Source organism: Phyllopteryx taeniolatus, chromosome 2 (genome assembly GCF_024500385.1).
Source record: "Phyllopteryx taeniolatus isolate TA_2022b chromosome 2, UOR_Ptae_1.2, whole genome shotgun sequence".
Lineage (NCBI taxonomy): Eukaryota > Metazoa > Chordata > Actinopteri > Syngnathiformes > Syngnathidae > Phyllopteryx > Phyllopteryx taeniolatus.
The window spans coordinates 27629712-27651183 of record NC_084503.1 but is presented as its reverse complement, the minus strand read 5'-3'; the positions used below and the strand labels follow the sequence as shown (position 1 = coordinate 27651183).

The 21472-nt window shown below is 42.6% G+C and overlaps 1 protein-coding gene across 6 annotated transcripts in view; it reads right to left on the bottom strand.

The window, feature by feature from the left end:
- The window catches only part of fto (FTO alpha-ketoglutarate dependent dioxygenase), a 255315-nt gene that overhangs the window by 66286 nt on the left and 167557 nt on the right, over positions 1–21472 (bottom strand). The window contains exons 9-10 of one of the 6 annotated variants that reach the window (XR_009787382.1): positions 4235–4387; positions 3878–3968 (exon numbers count right to left, since the gene is read on the bottom strand). The exons of 4 other annotated variants lie outside the window; for them this stretch is intronic. Coding sequence is in view for 1 of the 2 variants with exons in the window: in XM_061765579.1 (XP_061621563.1) it covers positions 4384–4387 (4 nt within the window). In the remaining variant the exon portion in view is untranslated. Of the gene's footprint in view, positions 1–3877; positions 4388–21472 lie in introns of those variants that run through there. One more of the 6 variants, XM_061765579.1, reaches the window with a different exon arrangement.

Genomic DNA, 21472 nt, shown 5'->3' with positions numbered 1-21472 from the left:
TGGGGTCCTGAGCACTCTGGAGAAGGTTTTTCGTCCAGGATATTCCTGTAGTTGGCCGCATTCATCTTTCATTCGATTGAAACCAGTCGTCCTGTCCTTACAACTGAAAAACACACCCACAGCATGATGCTGCCACCACCATGCTTCACTTCATTGCCCCGACTGGTGGTGGGCTACAGTGGTGGTTGACTTTCTAAAACTTACTCCCATCTCCCGACTGCATCTCTGGAGCTCAGTCACAGTGATCTTTGGGTTCTTCTCTCTCACCAAGGCTCTTCTCCCCCGATTGCTTAGTTTGGCCGGACGGCCAGCTCTAGGAAGGGTTCTGGTCGTCTTCCATTTAAGGATTATGGAGGCCACTGTGCTCTTAGGAACCTTAAGTGGAGCAGACAATTTTTTGTAACCTTGGCCTGATCTGTGCCTTGCCACAATTCTGTCTCTGACCTCTTCAGGCAGTTCCTTTGACCTCATGATTCTCATATGCTCTGACATGCACTGTGAGCTGCAAGGTCTTATATAGACAGGTGTGTGGCTTTCATCATCAAGTCCAATCAGTATAATCAAACACGGCCAATGAAGGTGTAGAACCACCTCAAGGATGATCAGAAGAAATGACCAGCACCCGAGTTAAATATATGAGTGTCACAGCAAAGGGTCTGAATACTTATAGCTGTGTGATATTTCAGTTTTTCTTTTTTAATAAATCTGCAAAAATGTCAACAATTCATTTTTTTTTCTGTCAATATGGGGTGCTGTGTGTACATTGAGGAAAACAAAATACTTAAATGATTTTAGCAAATGGCTGCAATATAACAAAGAGTGAACATTTTAAGGGGGTGTGAATACTTTCTGTACCCAGTGTACATCTGCATCACAGTCAAAAGGTTCTGGGTTTGAATCTCTGCTGAGTGGAGTTTTCATGTTCTCCTGTTGCTTGCGTGGGTTCTTACGGGTTCGTCGGCTTCTTTCCACATTCTGAAAACATGCTAAAAACATTCTAAAAAATATGTGAGGTTCATTGAAGACTCTATTGCCCATAGGTGTGAATGTTAGTATAAATGGTTGCTTGTCACTATGTGTCCTGCATTGATTGACTGGCAACCAGTTCAGGGTACAGCCCCGCATCTCGTTCAAAGTCAGCTGGGATAGGCTTAAGCTCACCTGCGACCTTAATGAGGAAAATGGTTGCTTTGCAGTGCAAACATTAAAACTTAGCTATGGCATTCCTGGTACCCTCAAGGCCCACCACGATAGCCATCCCCCCTTACCATTATCTCTTCCAGCTGCCACCAGAACCCTACTGGTCTGGAATTGCAAACTGGTGGTAATTGGGCTTTCTTACTCCGGCAGCCAAATAACAAGCAAGGGAACATTCCTGTCTTGCCACAGAAAGGCACTTTTTAAAAGGTGTAGCGTGCAAACAAACATCCCCAGAGAAGCATGCCTCCATAACATCGGTTTGGGTAGCGAGGACCAGAATATGGTCAGGAAAAACAGGAAACGCTCCCACGGCAGGAAGTGACAATCTAAGTCTGATAACATGTGAAGACATGGTGTTCGTGGTGGTGGTGGGAATAAAGAGAACAAGCTAATGAGAAGAGCAAAGACATACAGTAGGTAGGGTTGTTTACAAGTGGCTGCCTTCACTTTTAGAGGGAGCCGAAATGGAAATGGAGAACAAACAATCAATGCCTCATTAGAATCTCACATCATGTACGCTGCCTTGTTTTTATACCCCTGTCAGTTTATTGTGAGGGACTAATTTTGGCTTGTGTTTGTTATGCTGCTGCAATTACAGTCTGTGTCCTCATTCGGGAAAAAAAAATTCTGTCCCAGTTACGTACTTGTTTATATTCAGTTTTGCTATCGTACTTTTTTTCCCGCGTAAATTAAACTTTTTTTGCAGAGCTATGTGACTTCTTCAGTGGCAGTGAAGTAGCAAAGTAACACACCTTTGGCTCATTGCTTTATCTGTGATATTATCTTTTTCAATTCTCACTTTCTCCGTGCTAAAGGGGGACCGCTGACGTCTGCTAACTTGAGCCCGACTCGCAGTCAAAACCTGCAATTACTGCCGTGTCTATCCCTACCTTAAACATTGCTCAACAAGAAAAATATGCGGATACGCCACAAAAAAACACACACAAAAAAAAAGCTAAATTAAACAAGCAGCTCAGAGACGTGTTGTAAATTACTCCGAGGAATGTGCGACCGGGCTCAGACACAAAGAGCACATCACATAAACTGTCTCGATGGCAGAGCACTTATAATTTGTAACATTTTACACGTATTTATTATGTTTCTTTTCCCCCGCCAGAGTCTGTTCTTTGTCCAATCACTAGCCTCACTAGCCTCGGGGCTTGCAGTGCTTATCTGATTAGCGTGTCATGTCAGGGATTTGTCACAAACCATAACATACGCTTTGGATTTGCAAAAGGCGTTCCGGCACTTCCTTAGCATTTGAAAAGACACACATGGAGGTTGTGAGTTGTATGTTGTTTTCTAATGCTAACATGACCAGCGGGATTCTAACATATATGATTTGATACAAACCACAAGCGCAAATAGGACAGTTTTGGTTTCAGGCATGAGAGCAACTGCCTGTTGCATGCTTTTGGGTTTGCTCAACAACACACTAAACAAAATGCAAAGATCGCTATGAGTCTGAAGGAAACAATGTTCAGTGAATTAATTTGTTCCCTCTATATATATATATATATATATATATATATATATATATATATATATATATATATATATATATATATATAAATATATATATATATATATATATATATAAATATATATATATATATATATATATATATATATATATATATATATATTTTTTTTTATATATATATATATATATATATATATATATATATTTATATATATATATATATATATATATATATATACACACACACACACGCACATGCACACACACATTTATAAAAGTAATAACTCATCTGTTGAGATTAGATAGTATAATTTAAGATAAGAAAACCTTTGTTAGTCCCACAATGGGGAGAGAGAGATGTCTGGTCGTACGAAGTCTTGCTGGTATTTAATACAACGTAGTGATCTTTAATTAATTGTTAATTGCTCGTATTGTACTGAGCAGCCAGACCCTTCATGTTGAATTTCCTGGCTATAATCACACACTTCCTCTTTATCATTACTGGTACTAGGAATGCACGATTTCGGCCAAAATAATAATCACGATTATTTTGATCGATATTGTAATCACGATTATTAATCAAATAAAGGAAAAATCTTTATTTTTATTGCAATACTTTTTAACAAATAATATGTAATAGTTTTCCGTTCAAAATTAATCTTTAAATAAAAATAAATGATACATAATAACGAAAATAAATAAATGCACCCAAAAAAATTATACTTTAGCAAGGGCTAACTAAATAAATGTGCTATTACAAAGTGCAATCACTATTCAATATTGCAACTTTATCGAAGCCAATCCAGTGAATGTACAGAAGGCAATAACATTAGGCTGCTACCCGCCCCTGAGTGTGGGAGGTGGACCCCCCCCCCCCCCCCCCCCCCCAAAGGACAAAAACCCAACAGCAGGCCCCACAACCCGCAGGGGACCACCCGGCTCCCCACGGGAAGAGGAAGAGGCAACAGCAGCAGGATGCAAGGAACCGAGAGAAGAGGAGGAAGCAGGCCCGAGGAGTGACAGGGTGGCCCCACCGCCCCCACCAGCAGCCAGAGCGGGAGGCCTAGGCGGTCTAGCCGCTCCAGCACCCACGGAACATGGGCGAGTCACCATCACACCACCAATACTCCCCGGGAGGTCACCCCAGTGGTTCCCCCCCACCCCCGAGATCCCCGGAAGGAATGAAGAAAGGCCCGCCCCCACAGACGCCAGAACCGCAAACACAGGGACAAGAGAAGAAGACTCCACCACTACATGCATGTATCCTCTCACCATGCGAACCGATCTAAAATGTGCGGGAAAAGAAAAATAAATAAATAAATACAATAATCATAAAACAACAACAACAACCTCAACAACATTCATTCATTCATTCATTTTCCATTCCGCTTGTCCTCAATAGGGTCGCGGGCACGCTGGAGCCTATCTTTGGCCGAGAGGCGGAGTTCACCCTGAACTGGTCACCAGCCAATTACAGGGCACATATAAACAAACAACCATTCACACTCACGTTCACACCTACGGGAAATTTAGAGTCCACAATTAACCTACCATGCATGTTTTTGGGATGTGGGAGGAAACCGGAGTACCAGGAGAAAACCCACTCAGGCACGGGGAGAACATGGAAACTCCACACAGATTTGAACCCCGGTCCTCAGAACTGTGAGCTGGATGTGCTAACCAGTCCCTCACCCTGCCACTTACCTCGACAACAAAGAATACAAAATTCAAATGTTTACTTTCACAGTTACGAAGATAGTCTTGTTATTGTCAAATGGCACCCTACCCAGGGAAAGGAATCAAGAGTCTAGATTTAGCATGTTGAGGAAAGGTGACCTGCTATCTACGTATATATGTAATTGATTTTTTCGTTCTGCTGATATTTTTTCTAACGCAATATATTCTATGATGACATTTAGACACTGATTGCTGTTAATAGCTTGTTTGTTTTTCCAGTTTAATACAATTGTTTTCTTAGCGGTAGCTAACGCGACAAGTAATGATTGTGAATATTTATTAGGGAGGTTGATTATGCTTAAGTCGCCAAGTATGCACAATCCTGTGGAAAGTGGAATCCTGAAATTCAAAATGTAAGAGAGTTTTTGTGTAACCGAAGACCAAAAGCATTTAATTGGTGTGCATTCCCATATAGCAAGAAAATAGGTGTCTGGGGTATTTTTGGTGCATTGCGCCCATATATTAGATGGAGAGAAGCCCATTTTATGCATAGTACACTGCATAGTGAATTGTCAAGGACGGTACGTCTCTGTTGTTCTGCTTGACCATTGGTCAGTTGTGCACGGTCACAAACTGCAAAGAACTCGACAGTTGGGATTTCCCTCTCTATTGACTCCCGGGGTTTTTTCATTGCGGTCACGCCAGCTGAAAAGTTGAAGTCAATGCAGCCGCTACAACGATTGTAAATAGTGTCTTACCGTGACATGCGACCTCTCCGCCAACGTGCTGAGAGGTCCAACTTCCAGTAGGTATATGGCGCCGGTATGTGCATTGTGCAAAACAACATCGGTTTGGCTAAGGACCCCCGAAAATGGCACCTACGAAGAGACACGCTTACGAAGCACAGTTTAAACTGCAAGCTATCAGTTACGCGGAGGAACATGGGACTCGAGCAGCCGCGAGATAATTCAAGATCAATGAATCCATGGTTTGTAAGTAGAGGAAGCAGCAAAACGAGCTTCGCCAATTCAAGAGGACGAAGCTGAGTTTCCGCGGAAACAAGGCGAGGTGGCCCGAGATGGAAGACCAACTCGAGCAATGGATTAATGAGCAAAGAACAGCCGGGAGAAGCGTCTCTACAGTCACCATTCGACTGGGGGCAATAACGCTTGCAGAAGAAATTAAAATCGAACATTTTCAAGGAGGTCCGTCTTGGTGCTTTCGTTTTATGAAACGGCGCCATCTATCCATCCGGGCAAGGACTATTGCGGCGCAGCAACGTCCGGCGGATTACAAGGAAAAGCTGGCCATCTTCCGCTCCTACTGCAGTAACAAGATTGCCGACAAACACATCCAGCCCAGCCACATCACCAACATGGACGATGTGCTGCTCACTTTCGCTCACTTTCGACATCCCGGTGAACCACACTGTAGAGAAGAAGGGGACCACGACGATAGCGATACACACAATGGGGCACGAGAAGTCGGCTTTTACTGTTGTGCTTGGTTGATTGATGATTTTTGATATGATGATTTTTAAGAGGAATACGCTGCCTAAAGAAAAGTTTCCAGCCGATCAAAAGGGCTGGACGGACGAGGAGAAAATGAGAGAGTGGCTGAGTGAGGTGTACGTAAAGAGACCGGATGTTTTTTTCCACGTATCACCGTCCCTGTTGATCTGTGACTCCACGCGCGCCCATCTCACAGCCGCTGTGAAAAACCAAGTGCAACTAAGACTGGGAGGCAACGCCGGGCGAGTTACGCCACCATATGTGAATGGATTGTGGATGCTTGGGCTAAGGTATCTGCTTTGACTGTTGTCCGAGCCTTCGCGAAAGCCGGCATCATTGCTGAACAGCCCCCCGGCAACGAGACTGACTGACAATGACGAGAGGGAACCCGGCATGTTTGTTGGAGAACTTGCCCAGGTGTTAATTTCGGATACAGGACTTTGATGGATTTGTGGATGAGGATTGCGGGTACATTGTTAAATACTTCAATAAAGTACAACCGAACTCCGTTTTGCTCCCGCTGCCTGTTTAAAAAAACATTTTTTTTAGCGTGCATGCATGCTACCGTATGTTTTAAGTTAGTTAGTTCCCATGCCTGCACCCAATAATACGGTGCGCCTTATGTATGTGTTAAATACAGAAATAGACCCCGTAACTGAGACTGCGCCTTTTAATACGGTGCGCCCTATGGTCGTGAAAATACGGTGTGTGTGTGTGTGTGTGTATATTTATATATATATATATATATATATATATATATATATATATACTTTTATATGTGTGTGTGTGTTTAAAACTTAAAACTTTTAAAAGCTATCTTATCTTTATCTTTTTTCATTAATGACACTTTCCATCTATCCATCCATTTTCCATAGTGCTTGTCATCATTCGCGTTCTGGGTGAGTTCGAGCCTATCCCAGCTGATTTGGACAAGAGGCTAGGTACACCCTAGACAAGTCGCCAGCCAATCACAAGGGACTCACACATTTGGACAATTTAAGAGTGTTCAATGAGCCTAACATAGATGTTTTTGGAAGATGGGAAGAAGCTGGAGTATCCGGAGTAAACCCACATGAGCATGGGCAGAAAATGCCACATTACACAGTTTTTAAATGCTATGAACCTGCAGTGATCCATTATAAGCTGCAGTCAGATCATTTTCACCTATCAAATCAAACTGTCACGAACTTGTGACCACCAGCACCTGAGGCGGGGGTGCTGGACCGGGGGCCCAGAGTAGGCCTCAATACCTGGTGTCCCTCCCGAGGCTCCTGTCAACGCACTGATGGATCAGACACACAGATGGCTCTATCTCTAACAAGCATCTCCTGAATCCTCATCAGAGCGCTTTACTGAACGGTGATTAATTCTTGCCAAAGCCACTGACAGACAAGGTGCTTCATCCGTCACCGTATGCTTGGCCTGCATGGGCCCTCAAGCACACAAGCAGACAAGATGGAGCGACGCAAGGCATGGGGGGACGAAAACCAAATGGAATGCTATTCAAGTGCTGGGTAAAACAAACAATATTGAGAGAGAGAGGGAGCAAGCGAGAGACAAAGAGAGAGAGAGAGAGGGAGAAAGAGAGAGAGAGAGAGAGAGAGAAACAAAGCAGGCAAGTGATCCACTGAAACAAAGGGAGGACACCGGGGGCCGCAAAAAAGGGATGACAAGAACAGAGCAGGAGGTGTAAAAGAAAATGGCAGGCAAGCAACAAAGAGATTACAGGAGAGAGAAAGACGCGGCAGAGACGTCGTCCATGTGGTAAGCAGCAGAGACACAGACGATACCGCTTTTGACACCTTCACACGTTAATTGCCAAAATAAGAAATTAGCGCTGGGCTCTTTGTGGTCTCTCCTGAGGAGACGGCGCACTGACAACAAAAAGCAGCCGTCGAGGAAAAAAAAGAACAACACACACAAGAGGACGCATCTGGATGTCAAAGTGGAAGCCTCTATCTGGAGCCTCGCGAGGCGTATGCAAAGAGGCAATTTGTATATGTAGAGCCTATGGACGGGTATTGTAAGAGGACGACCTCCCCTTGTCAAACCACAACGACTGTCATGAGCTATAAAAACAAAGTGCGCTGAAAGTGACAAAAGGGGGGCATAACTACAAAATAAACATCCTGTACTCTGTGTGCGCTTTACATAATCCACATTGATTTCAAATAGTGACTCGTGCAGCGCTTTGATGGCGAGTTGGCACATTAGCAGTCAGATTGAGTTAGCACTCGCTTAGCGGGAGGCAGGTTGCGAGTATCTGTCGCCGTGGTGCTCAGGTCTCTGAGGCTGAACTAGAGTAACGCTAAATCAATGCTAGCTGTCATCGCTGATATCATAAGAAAGTGCTAATTAACTTACTGCAACCTCTGGAACAGCTCTGACCAGAGAGATAATGTAGCCTAATCGTGTGCGGCTGGAGTGGTGGGGATACCCCGTGATCGCTTCCCGGGAACTTTCGGCCTTCCCAGTCTGGCGGAATCGATTGTAAACTGCAGCTGGGGTCGTGGCAGCCCACAGCTTCCCCCACTGACCTATACACAGCCCGGGCAGGAACTTAATGGAGCCATACTCCCTGATAATCAATACTTAAACTGGGCACGGATCACGATAGGACTCCTTCCCCTGATTGGATCTGACAACACGGCTGGGCTTTGAATGTCTAAAATCTCTACGACTGACTGGAAAATTATAACGCCTCATTCCCTGTTCAGTTCAGTATTGTACAGTATGTATTTGTGTTGTTTCCATTTCATAATACTGTCCCACTTTTCAGCACCCTCTTTTTGGGGTACCAGTCATAGTAATGTGATACCGTTTGTGTTGCAGTATGGTTTATGATGGGGCACAATTTGCATTATGATATGCATTGCATTGTGGTATCAAGCCAGTCCAATCCCAATTTATTTATGAAGCAAATTTAAGAAACAACAAGAGTTGCCATACTGTACAGAAGAAAATAGGTATAACATAACATGTCCTTCTGGCAATCTAACGAGAATTCTAAACCCAGGTTCTCCCTGTGTCTGCATGGGTTTTCGCCGCGTACTCCGGTTTCCTCCCACATCGCAAAAACATGCATGGTAGGTTAATTGAAGAGTCTAAATTGCCCATAACTGTGAACGGGAGTGCGAATGGCTGTTTGTTGTTTGTGCCCTTGATTGGCTGGCGACCAGTTCAGGGTGTACCCCACCTCTCGCCCGACGATAGCTGGGATAGGCTCCAGCATGCCTGCGACCCTAGTGAGGATAAGCGGTTTGGAAAGTGGATGGATGGCTGGATGGATGGATAGTTTTACGGGCAGGTAGATTTGGATGTGATTTGCATAAAATTGGAACTAAATGGCCTATTTTTAAGTGATAGCTCCTAAGGGTTTGTGTTGTGGTATTGATGTGTTATGTTTCAATTTGTGTTCTGATTCATTCAAAGTTTATGCATACAGAAACAACTCATCAGAGAGCTCTACTGAATCAAGTGAGTCAAAGAACTCCCCACGACAGGAGTCGAAAAAAACAGAGAACGTTGTGCTGATGTAGTTTGCTTAAAAGAGTTCAATGATTAATTAACGTAGTCTCTCATATCCACTGTTTAGTTTTGCAGTCCTTTTTACAACTACCACCAATAGCGCAACAATCTTAGTAAATCACACGCACCTCCCAAACCAACAGCACGCAATCTGTTAGAATAGGGGTGACAAACATGGTGCCCCCAGGGACCACATGGGTAGCCTGTGTCCTGTCCTAGGAACTTTCTAGAAGTTATCGTTTCATGCTGAACAGACAATTTTTGTTGGCATCTCAAAAATTTTTATACGAGTGGAAACATTCTCCCCACCACCCTCAAATCTCTTTGAGCTTGGTTTGCACCTTCCCTTAGTATGCGCTATTTAAATATGTAAAATAAGCCAGTGTAATTCATCTGAGGCATGATAAATCACACTTGCTAAATTAAAACATTTGCATATGCTCCTCCCAAAACACACAAAGAAACTTCTCGCAATTTTGGCCATTAGGCAGATACCTGGGTGCGCTTGGTTCGTGGATCAATTCATTTCTACATCAATTTGCTTGCCCTATCGATTTTGCGCCCATTTTTGCACGCGGAAATATTTAGTACATCATGCGCAATAGGCACACCAACAGTATGCACAATCTCATAGCGCAAACACGCAATTTTTTGCTCGCAATTTGGGATCTTAGTAAATCAGGCCCTATGCATTGCATGTTGGCATTGCAGTATGGTTCATGTCGCGGCATAGTTTGTGTTGCGGTGAGGTTAGTGTTGCGGTTGGCCTTGCGGTGCAATATGGTTCACATTGCGGTCTGGTTGTGGTACAGTATGTTGCGGTTTAGTCCATTTTGCAGCATGTTTGATGGTGTGGTACTGTTTACATTGCAGTGTTGTTTGAGGCGCGGTAGGGTTATCATTGCGGGTTTGTGCTGTATTATGTTGTATATGTGATACAGTTTGTGCTGTGGTATTGTTCGTGTTGCATTGTGCTTGGTGGTACTTTACAGTCTGTGTTATAGTATGTTGTGTTGTGGTATGCTTTGTTTCCCAGAATGGCCCACATTTATGATATGTTTCACATTGCAGTACACCTCAGTACAAACATTTTTTGCAAGGAAACACAATCCTGATCATGATTTGCCGATTTGAACTGTACCACAGTGAACCAAACTAAACTGAAATATAGCTTTATGGTTAGCATTGTGTCTACTTCCAGTGTGCAGAAAAACAAGTGTCATCTCGGGCCGAGCTTGTCTCGCGAGACAACTAAGTCAAGGTGGCGAACGACCTAAACGGCAACAGCAGCGAGAACCAATAAGCCATTCGCTTTAATTCCCCCTCACCTTGGGAAGACTTGTTCGAGTGGCTGTGTCCTGTTCAGATTAATTCCCGCCTAATACTAATTGGTTCTTTGGCTGTAAGGGGGCCCCGGGGGGGTGATGCGCTCGGGAAGGGCTCCCTGCGTTCCGCGTTCACTGGAGCTCACCGGCGTCATCGTCAGTGGCGCGCTGATGAGCTGGCGTTTTTTATCAGCCGCTGCATTCCACCAGAGCTCCCCGCCTCGCCGAATCCCCAGGGCTCGGCACACGCTATAATTAAGTTTCGCACAATCCATAATTGCTGTGTTTACAATTACTGTATAAGAGGAACACAGAGGCAGCGAAAGGGCAAAAAAGGTAAGATGAGCGAAGATGAGTCTGAATTTTAGATTGAAAGGTGAAACATTCATATTCACCTTTTTATGCTGCTGATGGGGCCAGCAGCCTTAATACGCTCACAGAGCTGTTTTTCAGTGTAAAAAAAAAAAAAAAGGCATCACTCGTTTATTTTTCTCTGATGGCCCTTTTAATTTTTCTAGGGAGGGGGGGGGCTCCTGCAAGACAAGGATGTGGACTGGATCTGCAGACCCTTGGGTGCTAGCTTGAGGAAGAACAGAAAATGACCCAAATAAATGGGGTATTTTGTTTTAACGCTGCAGCGAAGGCCCTGTCGCCATTAAAACAAAAAAGTGTTTATTAGCTATGCCAACAGCGCTTTCTAAACATAGTGTCTCTAATGTGGCTCTTCCAAAGCCTTTTTGTCTCCCACAGCCTCTACCAGTTTCTTTTTTTAAAAAACCTTTTTTTCAATATTACACACCCCATTTTCACCCACATGAGTTTTCCCCTTTTTTAGCCTTTCTTCCTATTCATGGAGAAAAGCCTATAAATACGTTGCGGTTTCCATTAAGAATGTTAAAGCGAAGCAGTGGCAGCAGCAGAGCGTAGCCATTAAAAGAGAGAAAGTAAGAAGTGATGAAGGGCCCCTCGCACTCCCTTTTTCACGGTGAATCGTCAAAGTGATCATGAACCTTTGAGGTCATGCTTCACCCACATTAGATGGCATAGACAACAATAAAGCTAAGCCATTCAGCATGACTCGTCTGTCTAGGATACCTGCTTCCGACTGGGGCTCATTTGGGCAAATTCCGGAGTAGTCAGCTCGGATTGGCTCCAGCACACACGTGACCCAAGTGAGGATACAAACCAAAATGGCTGACTTCCTCTTCAATTTGGGGCATGGGTCCTTGGGACTTTTGCTTGCGTTCTGTTATGGTAGACACGCCCACCCAATTTTGTGTTGATCGGTGAAACTGGTGTCGAGGGGAGATTATTTCTCTAACTTTCACACAATTAAGAGAGGGCCTTTGCATTACGTGGTGATCGGGCCCTACTACGAAAAAAAAAACAGTGAGGCTTTGTGTCGAGGACTAATACTCTGGCTGGCCACGAGACTGACAAAAACAAAAATGTGGCTTTTAAGGCTGTGATGACTCGGTTTTCCCCCTTAAAAGTTCCCCCTTCCCTCTAATTACGTTTCATTTCAGACAAACTGCGACGGAGAGGGTAAAAAAGGAAAAGAAAAACAAGTCGGGCTCCATTTCATATGATTTTCCATTTCTAACAGGGCTTCTTGAGTTTATAATGAAAGAAACGTGCCAAAATGAGATAAACATGAGGAATAAACTGTCCATTTATCTTCCTTATATTTTTCTCTCTAATAGGCAGGAGTGACATAAAACAGGCATTTACATTTACGGCACCACATTTCATAGCAAAGGCAGCATTTTGGCGGCTTTGTCACTCGTTTCAACGGTGCCTAAAAGTGAGTTGTCGAGTGCTATTTTCTCATTAACTCATATTTTAATGTGTTTTTATTCTCCCCTCACAGCTTGTGTATGCGTAAATAAATTTCCTCCACCACATGTGAGTGAGAATAATGACACTCATTTAGGGGCTGAATTAAAAGTTTGCCGTGAAAACTTTCTAAAAGCCTTTTTTTGCCTTTCACTCAGATCTCTAATTATTTTTCATATCCTCCAGCGATGTGCAGTAATATCGCCGCTTCCTGTTCAAACTTGCATACAGTGCATAGGGCTGACACCATTGAAAGCATCCCCCCACCCATATCCTCACTTAAAGTAGGGGTAAGGAACAGCTGTTGAGGCTCCAGGGCTCCCCCTACAGGTGTGAAGTCTAGAATAAATGGACAGTAGTAATCATGCTTTTACTGAAGAACGTACTGAAAATTTTGTTGGACTGTAGGCCTACACTGTTACTAATAAAGACAGCACAGATGCTACCCGGGAAGGTGTCGTAGCTGGTCCACCAATTATTAAAGACCTCGAAGTTGGTCAAGATGGCAACAGCAGAGACATTGTCACACTAAATTCATCATAATATAAAATGTTTAGATATGTCAAATACAACGACTGTTACATTAATGTTAGCACAGACGCTAACAGGAAAGGTGTACTGGCTGGTATGAGAGAGCTCTAAAATATGACTTGAATAATTTTGCAACAGTTATCCGGGTTAAACTGGAAACATAGGGTGGTAGACCACCACGATTTATCCCACAGGGCGTCCTTCAAATTATTATGATACTGTATCAAAAAAAAGTGACAACGGAGACACCACTTAACATAATATTACATTGAAATTATATACTGTTACTGCACAAACTGTTAACAAAAACATTAGCATAGACAGGAGAGGTGTCCTGGCTGGTCCACCAATATCACAGATCACTGAAGTTGGTCACCAAGACAACAGTATAGATCAGTAATTTCCAACCTTTATGGAGCCAAGGCACATATTTTACAATTGAAAAATCTCACAGCACACCAACGAACAGAAATGTCACAAAAAGTGGCTACATTAATTACTGTATGTACTTCCTACCATCTAATACAATCGCATTTATTTGTTTTGTCTGTCACTATGCCTCACTGGCATAAATAGATGAACAAAGATACATTATTAACATAAAAATGTTTTTGGGCAATTAAGTAAAATTTGATAATTTCCCACGCCACACCTGAAAAGCGCTCACGGCACACTAATGTGCCATGGCACACTGGTTGGGAATCACTTATTAAAATAGGCAAAATAGATACAATTTGATAGAAAAATAGCATTTAAAAATTGAAAAAAAGAACAACAACAAAAACATCTCAAATGCTGTTACAAACAGACAACCGTTAACAGCAACTTTAGCCAAAAATGATAACAGGAGAGGTGTCCTGGCTGGTTCACCAATTATAACTTTGGAAATAGGTGGCCATGGCAACACCAGAGATGATATTGTGCCTTATTAAGTATGATTTTAAAGATTTTGAAGCTGTTAGGTCTAACTGCTATTAGACAACCATAACACTGGGTTACAAAAAAATTGAAAGTTGTCAATGTTTTTTCAGTTGATTTAGGAGAATTTAACCTTGCTGAATCTGAAAATAACATCCGCTTCCCTTGTTCATACTTTGTGTGTGTCCATACACACACACACTGTACAGGTATATATATAAAATTGTCCTAAATCCATAAAAAAAAATACAATTTTCAAACCAAAATGGCTGACTTCCTGATCAATTTGGGGCAGGAGCCGGGGTACACCCTGAACTGGTTGCCAGCCAATCGCAGGGCACATAGAAACAAACAACCATTCGCTCTCACAGTCACACCTACGGGCAATTTAGCCTCGTCAATTAACCTACCATGCATGTTTTTGGGATGTGGGAGGAAACCGGAGTGCCCGGAGAAAACCCACGCAGGCACGGGGAGAACATGCAAACTCCACACAGGATTGAACCCCGGTCCTCAGAACTGTGAGGCAGACGCTCTAACCAGTCGTCCACCGTGCCGCCCACCTATATGTGTGTGTATATATATATATATATATATATATTTTAATTAATTCACAACCTTCCAAGTGTGTAGTGTATTTCATTTGCTGCAAGGAAGGACTCACACCCCCCTTCGGGGGTGCCCCCCAGATTGAGAAACCCTTATATAAAGGGAAAATACCTGTACATATAAACAAAAATGTAAAAAAAACACATGGCCATTGTTCAAAAGTTGACCTGATTGAGCAAAACCACTCCGATATTTGGATTCAGCACATCAAAATGGTCCTAAATCATCTAAAACATATTTGACAATGAATGTGTTGTTGACCAGTATAATGTATTAAACAGGTCATCCAAATGCTTAAATGTGTATGTCGCACAAATGTTTTTCAGCGAAAAAGACAGTGCCAATATTAAGGTCATCTGGAAAAAAAAACAATGTCTTTTAACTACATTAAAATTGACTTAAATTTAAATCAATTCATCATAAAATAATTTAAACAAATGTAACATTAATATCTTGCACAGACAAACTATTCTACTAATAAAATTATTTCATCTGCTTTAACAAGTCAATTCCTCAGGAATTACTTGAAGAATCCTGCAGAATTAAATTAAGTGGTCCACCTTGCCGAGTTCCAAGATGGATGTTGAACACTAAACTCGCCAAGTCAAGAGGCTGCAATTACGATCCAGAGTGATTATCCTTGGCCATTAATAGCAGCAGATAACATGCCACAATCAAGCAAGCGCATAATTAATCAGTGGTTACTCTTTATTAACCCCTCAGATACCTCCCACTGCTTGCTTTCCTTGCCTGCTGGCTATTTCCAATGTAAAAAGGGTTACGGACAATTCCCAGCAGTGTAACTAAATGCATCGCCCAAAGCATACAAGACAAAAGCGAGTCACGCAATTGACAAAACATCAGTGAGAGCGGTAATGAACAAGGCGAGTGCTCTGACTGCTTCTTAATTCGCCAATCTATCATCCTTAAGCGTGATTAGAAAAAAAAAAAATAGAAAAAGGCACCTCTTGGAGACATTAGGGAAATACTTTTTTGTTTGTTTCAACTCCATCAATGAGGTCACATTTTTCTCACCTTTTATGCATACTACTTTGTATAAGTAGCAAATCTCGTTATTCTTCATATACTGTCAACACTGCATCTCTAAATGAATGACATTGTGTTTTATTTTATCTAGGGCTGCAACAACGTTTTGATAAAATTGATAAAAATCGATAATTAAAAGTGACGAATATCCATTAGCATTTTTTTGTGTCGTGGGATTCTTACATCAGTCAACCGCTACGTTGCTACGTTGCAAAGAGAGCAGTGGACCAAGAGGCTGCTCTTATGGGCGTTACATATTTGCGTCTCTCAACCACAAAATATGCTGAATTTGGATGATATCAGATCTGTTGGTTAATGATTAACTAATCACAATGAAGTCCTCACGCCTTCAATGCGCGCAGTTCCTGTACAGGTATTCCCAAGTGCAAGTGCTCATTTTTGATCAAAAATACAGATGTGCCATGACAGTGACGTTGCAGGCATGCCTGAAAATCTTGATGTGGCAGTTGAGACTGAGTAGACAGACAGTGTAGTGACAGAGGATGACAAAAACAATATTTTTAGCAGATATTGTATAGCACACTTGTATGTGTTTGTGTGTTGGTCCATGGACTACTTTTTTTACCTCAACATTTACTGTATGTATTATTATTTTATACATCCATCCATTTTCCGTACCGCTTATCTTCACTAGGGTCTTGGGTGTGCTGGAGCCTATCCCAGCTATCTTTGGGCGAGAGGTGGGGTACACCCTGAACTGGTCACCAGCCACTCGCAGGGCACATACAAACAAACAACCATTCACACTCACATTGACACCTATGGGTAATTTAGAGTCTTCAGTAACCTACCGTGCATGTTTTGGGGATGAGGGCGGAAACCGGAGTACTCGGGGAAAACCCACGCAGGCACGGTGAGAACATGCAAACTCCACACAGGCGAGGCCAGATTCGAACCTGGGTCCTTAGAACTGTGAGGCAGATATGCCAATTTTATTTTAATCAGAATTTATTATTTTAAGAGCTCTGGGATTTTCATGCAGCAACCTTTTTGTGCACTTTTATGCACTGCCAGTTTGAAATAACTTCCTAAAAAACTTTTTTATCTGATTCATCCAAAAAAAAAAAAAAAAAAATCATGAACGGATTCATCGATTAAATAACCGTTAGCTGCAGTCCTAAATTTGTTGCCTTTTCAAAATTAATTTGTTTTTTAAATATAGAGCGACGATTCACAACACCGTCAATCACAGTCCTTTGTATTAAAGGGAACATATGGAAAATTGACTTTTTCATTAAATGTGCAGTAATGGTTAACATGTCTGCTTCACAGTCGGGAGGGTCCTGGTTTGAAAGTGTGTCCTTCCAGCGCTTGTATGGGGGTTCTCCGAGTACTCCGGCTTCCTCCCACATTCCATGCAAGTTAGGTTATTGGAAGACTAAATTGTCCCTAGGTGTGAATGTGTGCACGAATGCTTGTACTGTATGTCTATATGTACGGTGGGATTGACTGGTAACCAGTCCAGGGTGTAACCTGCCTCTCGCCCAGAGTCAGCTGGGATGTGTTCCAGCCTACTTGCAACTCAAATGAGTATAAATGGACAAATAGTTGAGTATCTGGAGTGCCTCCCGTCCCACCCATCAAGTATGAGATTACCCAACCTAGTAAATCTTTTGTGAGCTGCCTATTTTCCAAAATGTGTCTGTGTGTCGTGACGTACCGGTGTGACTAATTTGCATAGTACTGCTGACTTGGCAGCTAGGCTGGGCCACCGTTTTCAATCATCTACATGATCACGCGGGCCAATTCGTCGGTTACGTGATGCAATGCGGACGTTGTCGGCCGCGCGAGCGCGGGAGTATAAAGATGCCTTTAGAGAACAGTGTGGTTTCTTCATAGATTTACATATATTGTAAGATGGATAACCTAAATATCGTGATCCATCATAGATGTGTTTCCCACACTGTATCTAATAATCACTGCATTGTGAAAAGTGTGTGTGTAAAATATCATATGGCGGCTTATTCTGCAATTCCTCATCCTAACTATGAAGGACTGATTGGCCTTGGCTGAGGTATGCACTCAACAGAGTGCGATTCTGGTTATTTATGTTCTCGTTGTAAATAATGACAACAGTCTGATTGTGTATTTTCTACACGTTGATATGTTCAGGACAGGCTGAATTCGGATTCATTCTCCCTGTCCTGAACATATAAATATATATCTTCACCTGTCTGAGTCGTACACAATGTTTGTAGATCACTATCAAAGCTTTGGCGCTGTTTGACCTTCATCCCCAGATGAAAAAAAACTCAGGCTTATTTCCCTTCGAGAGAAAACACTGTCAAACCCAAAGACCACGGACTTTCAAACTTTCAAAACCAGCATTCCCCTCATGAGTCCTCTGAGGATCCAGGCATCCATCAACGCCACAACCCAAACTGCAGTATTCACTGCTCAGTCCTTGTATTTTATTTAACGTATTACACTGCATTAAGGAACAAAAAAACCTAACAGTAAAATCTTCACATGATGCCAGCATTCATGCCATACGAATGGAAACACGGGTGACATCCGCCACACGCCTGAACAGCTGCCACTCACTGCACTTATTATTATTAAATTCTGCTCATAGTTTTGCATCAGCCCGAATCAAACGCTATGGTGAGGACAAACCAGAACACCTCCCATAATCCGGCTCAAAACAAAAGATTCTCCATTCCCCAAATCACTCATTATTTGCATACAAAACACTTAGTTTCATGTTTGTCATCAATTATCAATGGTGTCATGGTTGCATTGTTGATGTGTTTGTGTGACATGTTAGTTGGGCTTTCTTGGAAGTTGTAAATTTCCCCAAATCTGATGAGAGAAGTCTGGCCGGATTGATGTGGAAATCTCACGCTGCACGACAATGGCATCAGCCATTTTGAATGTCAAATGCAGATTAAGAGATTGTATGACCTGCAGTATATACCGTATCGGTTTGGAAGAGTAGTTAGCATGTTTCCGTCAGCTCCAACCTTTGAAAAGTGACATCCCTCTGATGCTGTGGCAGCTCTCTGTGGACAATTATTTGTGCTGTAAGATGTGACAACAAATACGTCAGGAAAAGCCTACTAGAACAATGGAAATGAATTTGGGGTTAGAGGCACTTTAAATGCTGTCAGGTGTGTGCTGACTCGCATTTAACATGAGTTCAAATGCAATTGGTTAATTCTACACACAGCTCAATCCTAATTATAAGAGGGTGTGCACACTTCTGCAACCACATTACATGAATTGTTGAAATAATTTTTTTTTCAGTTGAGTTGTACATGTTATAGGTCACATTCATAATGGTGGAAAATGTTTTGAAATTATTTATCTTATTTTTTATATCACAAAAACCTGCCATTTGAACAGCGGGATGAAGACTTTTTATATCCACCGTAGGTAGGTTGGTAGGTATTTACCATATGTATTTTATTCAGAGGTATGATTAAATAGATAGATAGATAGATAGATAGATAGATAGATAGATAGATAGATAGATAGATAGATAGATAGATAGATAGATCGATAGATCGATAGATAGATATTTTATTCATCCCATGAGAGAATTGTGATTGTTGTTTACTACAATAAACCTATTCAACGACTCTTTTCCAGGAACTTCCTCATTCTAAACAACATGGCAGCCTGATGATTGATGACCCAGTGACGAACGTGTGCCAAGGCTTTGTTATTAATAAAAACATGTTTGCAGCGACAAGACGACTTAGCATCAATGATCCCATCGTGACAGAAAGGCTCAGAAACGTGTTCGCTTTGCTAACCCAAAGCCTTGGGAATTAGTCGGTGCTAATGTGGCTATTTCCCCCCGCCCTCCCCCCAGATCAAAAGGTGACGAGTTGACTCACTGCCGAAGGGATCACCTCAATGACATGCTCGTGCAAAGGAGATCTGATTCGCACCAGCTTCATATTCCGACACTAATGATGAGGCTCATACATATGTTCGTGACAAACACCTCAGGCAAACTATTACAAGGGTTGGATGAAAACATAATTCATTATGTTTATACGACGTTTTAAAAAAACAGCACACACACCCACATACACATGGGTTCTCTTTGGTGACGTTTGTGTTTGATCTCTATCTCTGATAAAAACACTAACTCACCCAGCCTGACTTGCTGGGCCATGTTCTGCACAGAGTGCCTGCGGGGGTTTTACCGCACACCTGCACAAAGAGTTGTACTGGAGGATGACTTGGCGGAGAACTTGAGTAAGAAACAAAGTACACTTGTGCAGGATTTGGGTATACAGTAGGTCTAGGTACAAGTTGACCAAGCCAAGACCAGGACTTGAATAAAATATTATCAGAATCTGGGCAAACTTAGAACTGGGCTTGCCCAGGATTTGAGTAAACTCATAAATTACTAAGGCCAAAAAAGAAGTAATTGAGCTGGACTCGTGCCGGACTTAACCAGGAGTTAAGGAGGACTTGATCAAGGTTTGAGTAAGAGTTGTGTATGACTTTAAGATTTAAGAAGTACTTTAACAGGACTTGAGCAGATCATGGATGGGAAATGAACTGACCTTGCGCAGGATTTGAGCAGGACTTGGACATGTTTTCCCCAGGCGTTCAGCAGAAATTGAACAGGACTTGAGCATCAGTTGCACACGACTAGTGTTGTATTGGGGTAAGAATCAAGCTGGACTTGAGTGGGACATTTGGTAAGGATTGGTGCATAATTTGAGCCGCACCTGATACGTACATATCCGGGAAGAGTTAAGTATGATAGTAGGATTTGAGTATGACTAAATGGACTTGGAGGCGCCATGAGCGGGTTTTCAGCAGGACTTGAGCTGGATATGGTACAATTTGCACAGGATTAAGCAGGATTTGAGCTACACCTGAGCAGTAATTAAGATAGACTTGAGTGGAACTCAAGTGCGAGTTGAATAGGTCCTAAGTAGGACTTTCCAAAAAATGTAAGTGGATTTAGGCAGAACCTGAGCAGGACCTTTACCAGGACTTCAGCCCAACTTTAACAGGACTTGAGCAGCACTAGGGTAGGACTTGGGAAGGTCTTAACTATGATTTAGGCAGGATTTGGGACAGAACAGACCATGATTTGAGCCACCCCTGATCCACACTTGTACAGGAAGACTTAAGTATGTAAGCAGAACTTCGGTGAGACTAAAATGACTTTAGCAGGATGTAGGAAGGACTTGAGTAGTACATAGGTTTTGCACAGGATTTAGACAGCACCTGAGCGGGACTTAAGTTGGACTTGAGTAGAACTCAAGTGGCTTTAAGAGGACTTTAACATGACTTGGGCAGGACCTGAGCCTGACTCGAGCCAGAATTGAGACTGAGGATTATATAGCCTGCCTCCTTGCGGTATGCAGGCATCAGCGCTGTGCATATAGGAAACCAACCCAATCCTCCCTTAAAAACACACACAACCAAAGGCCTAGCTGGATTCTTTCATCACTTTAAGACTTTAGCCTGGCACCCCATTCATAGACAGTAACACACCCCCTCAAAGGTGTACTCCTATCATGTGCGTGCAGTCCCTGTCATCTGCATAAAAGTGTGCACACATTAGCATGTTGTCATGCCTGTGTGAGCGACAGCCGGGTGTAAATTGTGTGCGGGTGTGGCGTAATGAGGACTGATGGCTCATGCCTGCTGTATATTCCGGCAGGGTGTCTTCTGACAGCTCTGGGAGGCGATAAAGTAATAACTAATAACGCGGCAGATAGTAGCGCCACTGTGTGACAACTGTGCTGAGAGAGTGCAAGGCTTGTGTAGTGGTGGCAGGGAGGGAGTGGCGGTATTGGTGCCTGTGCTAA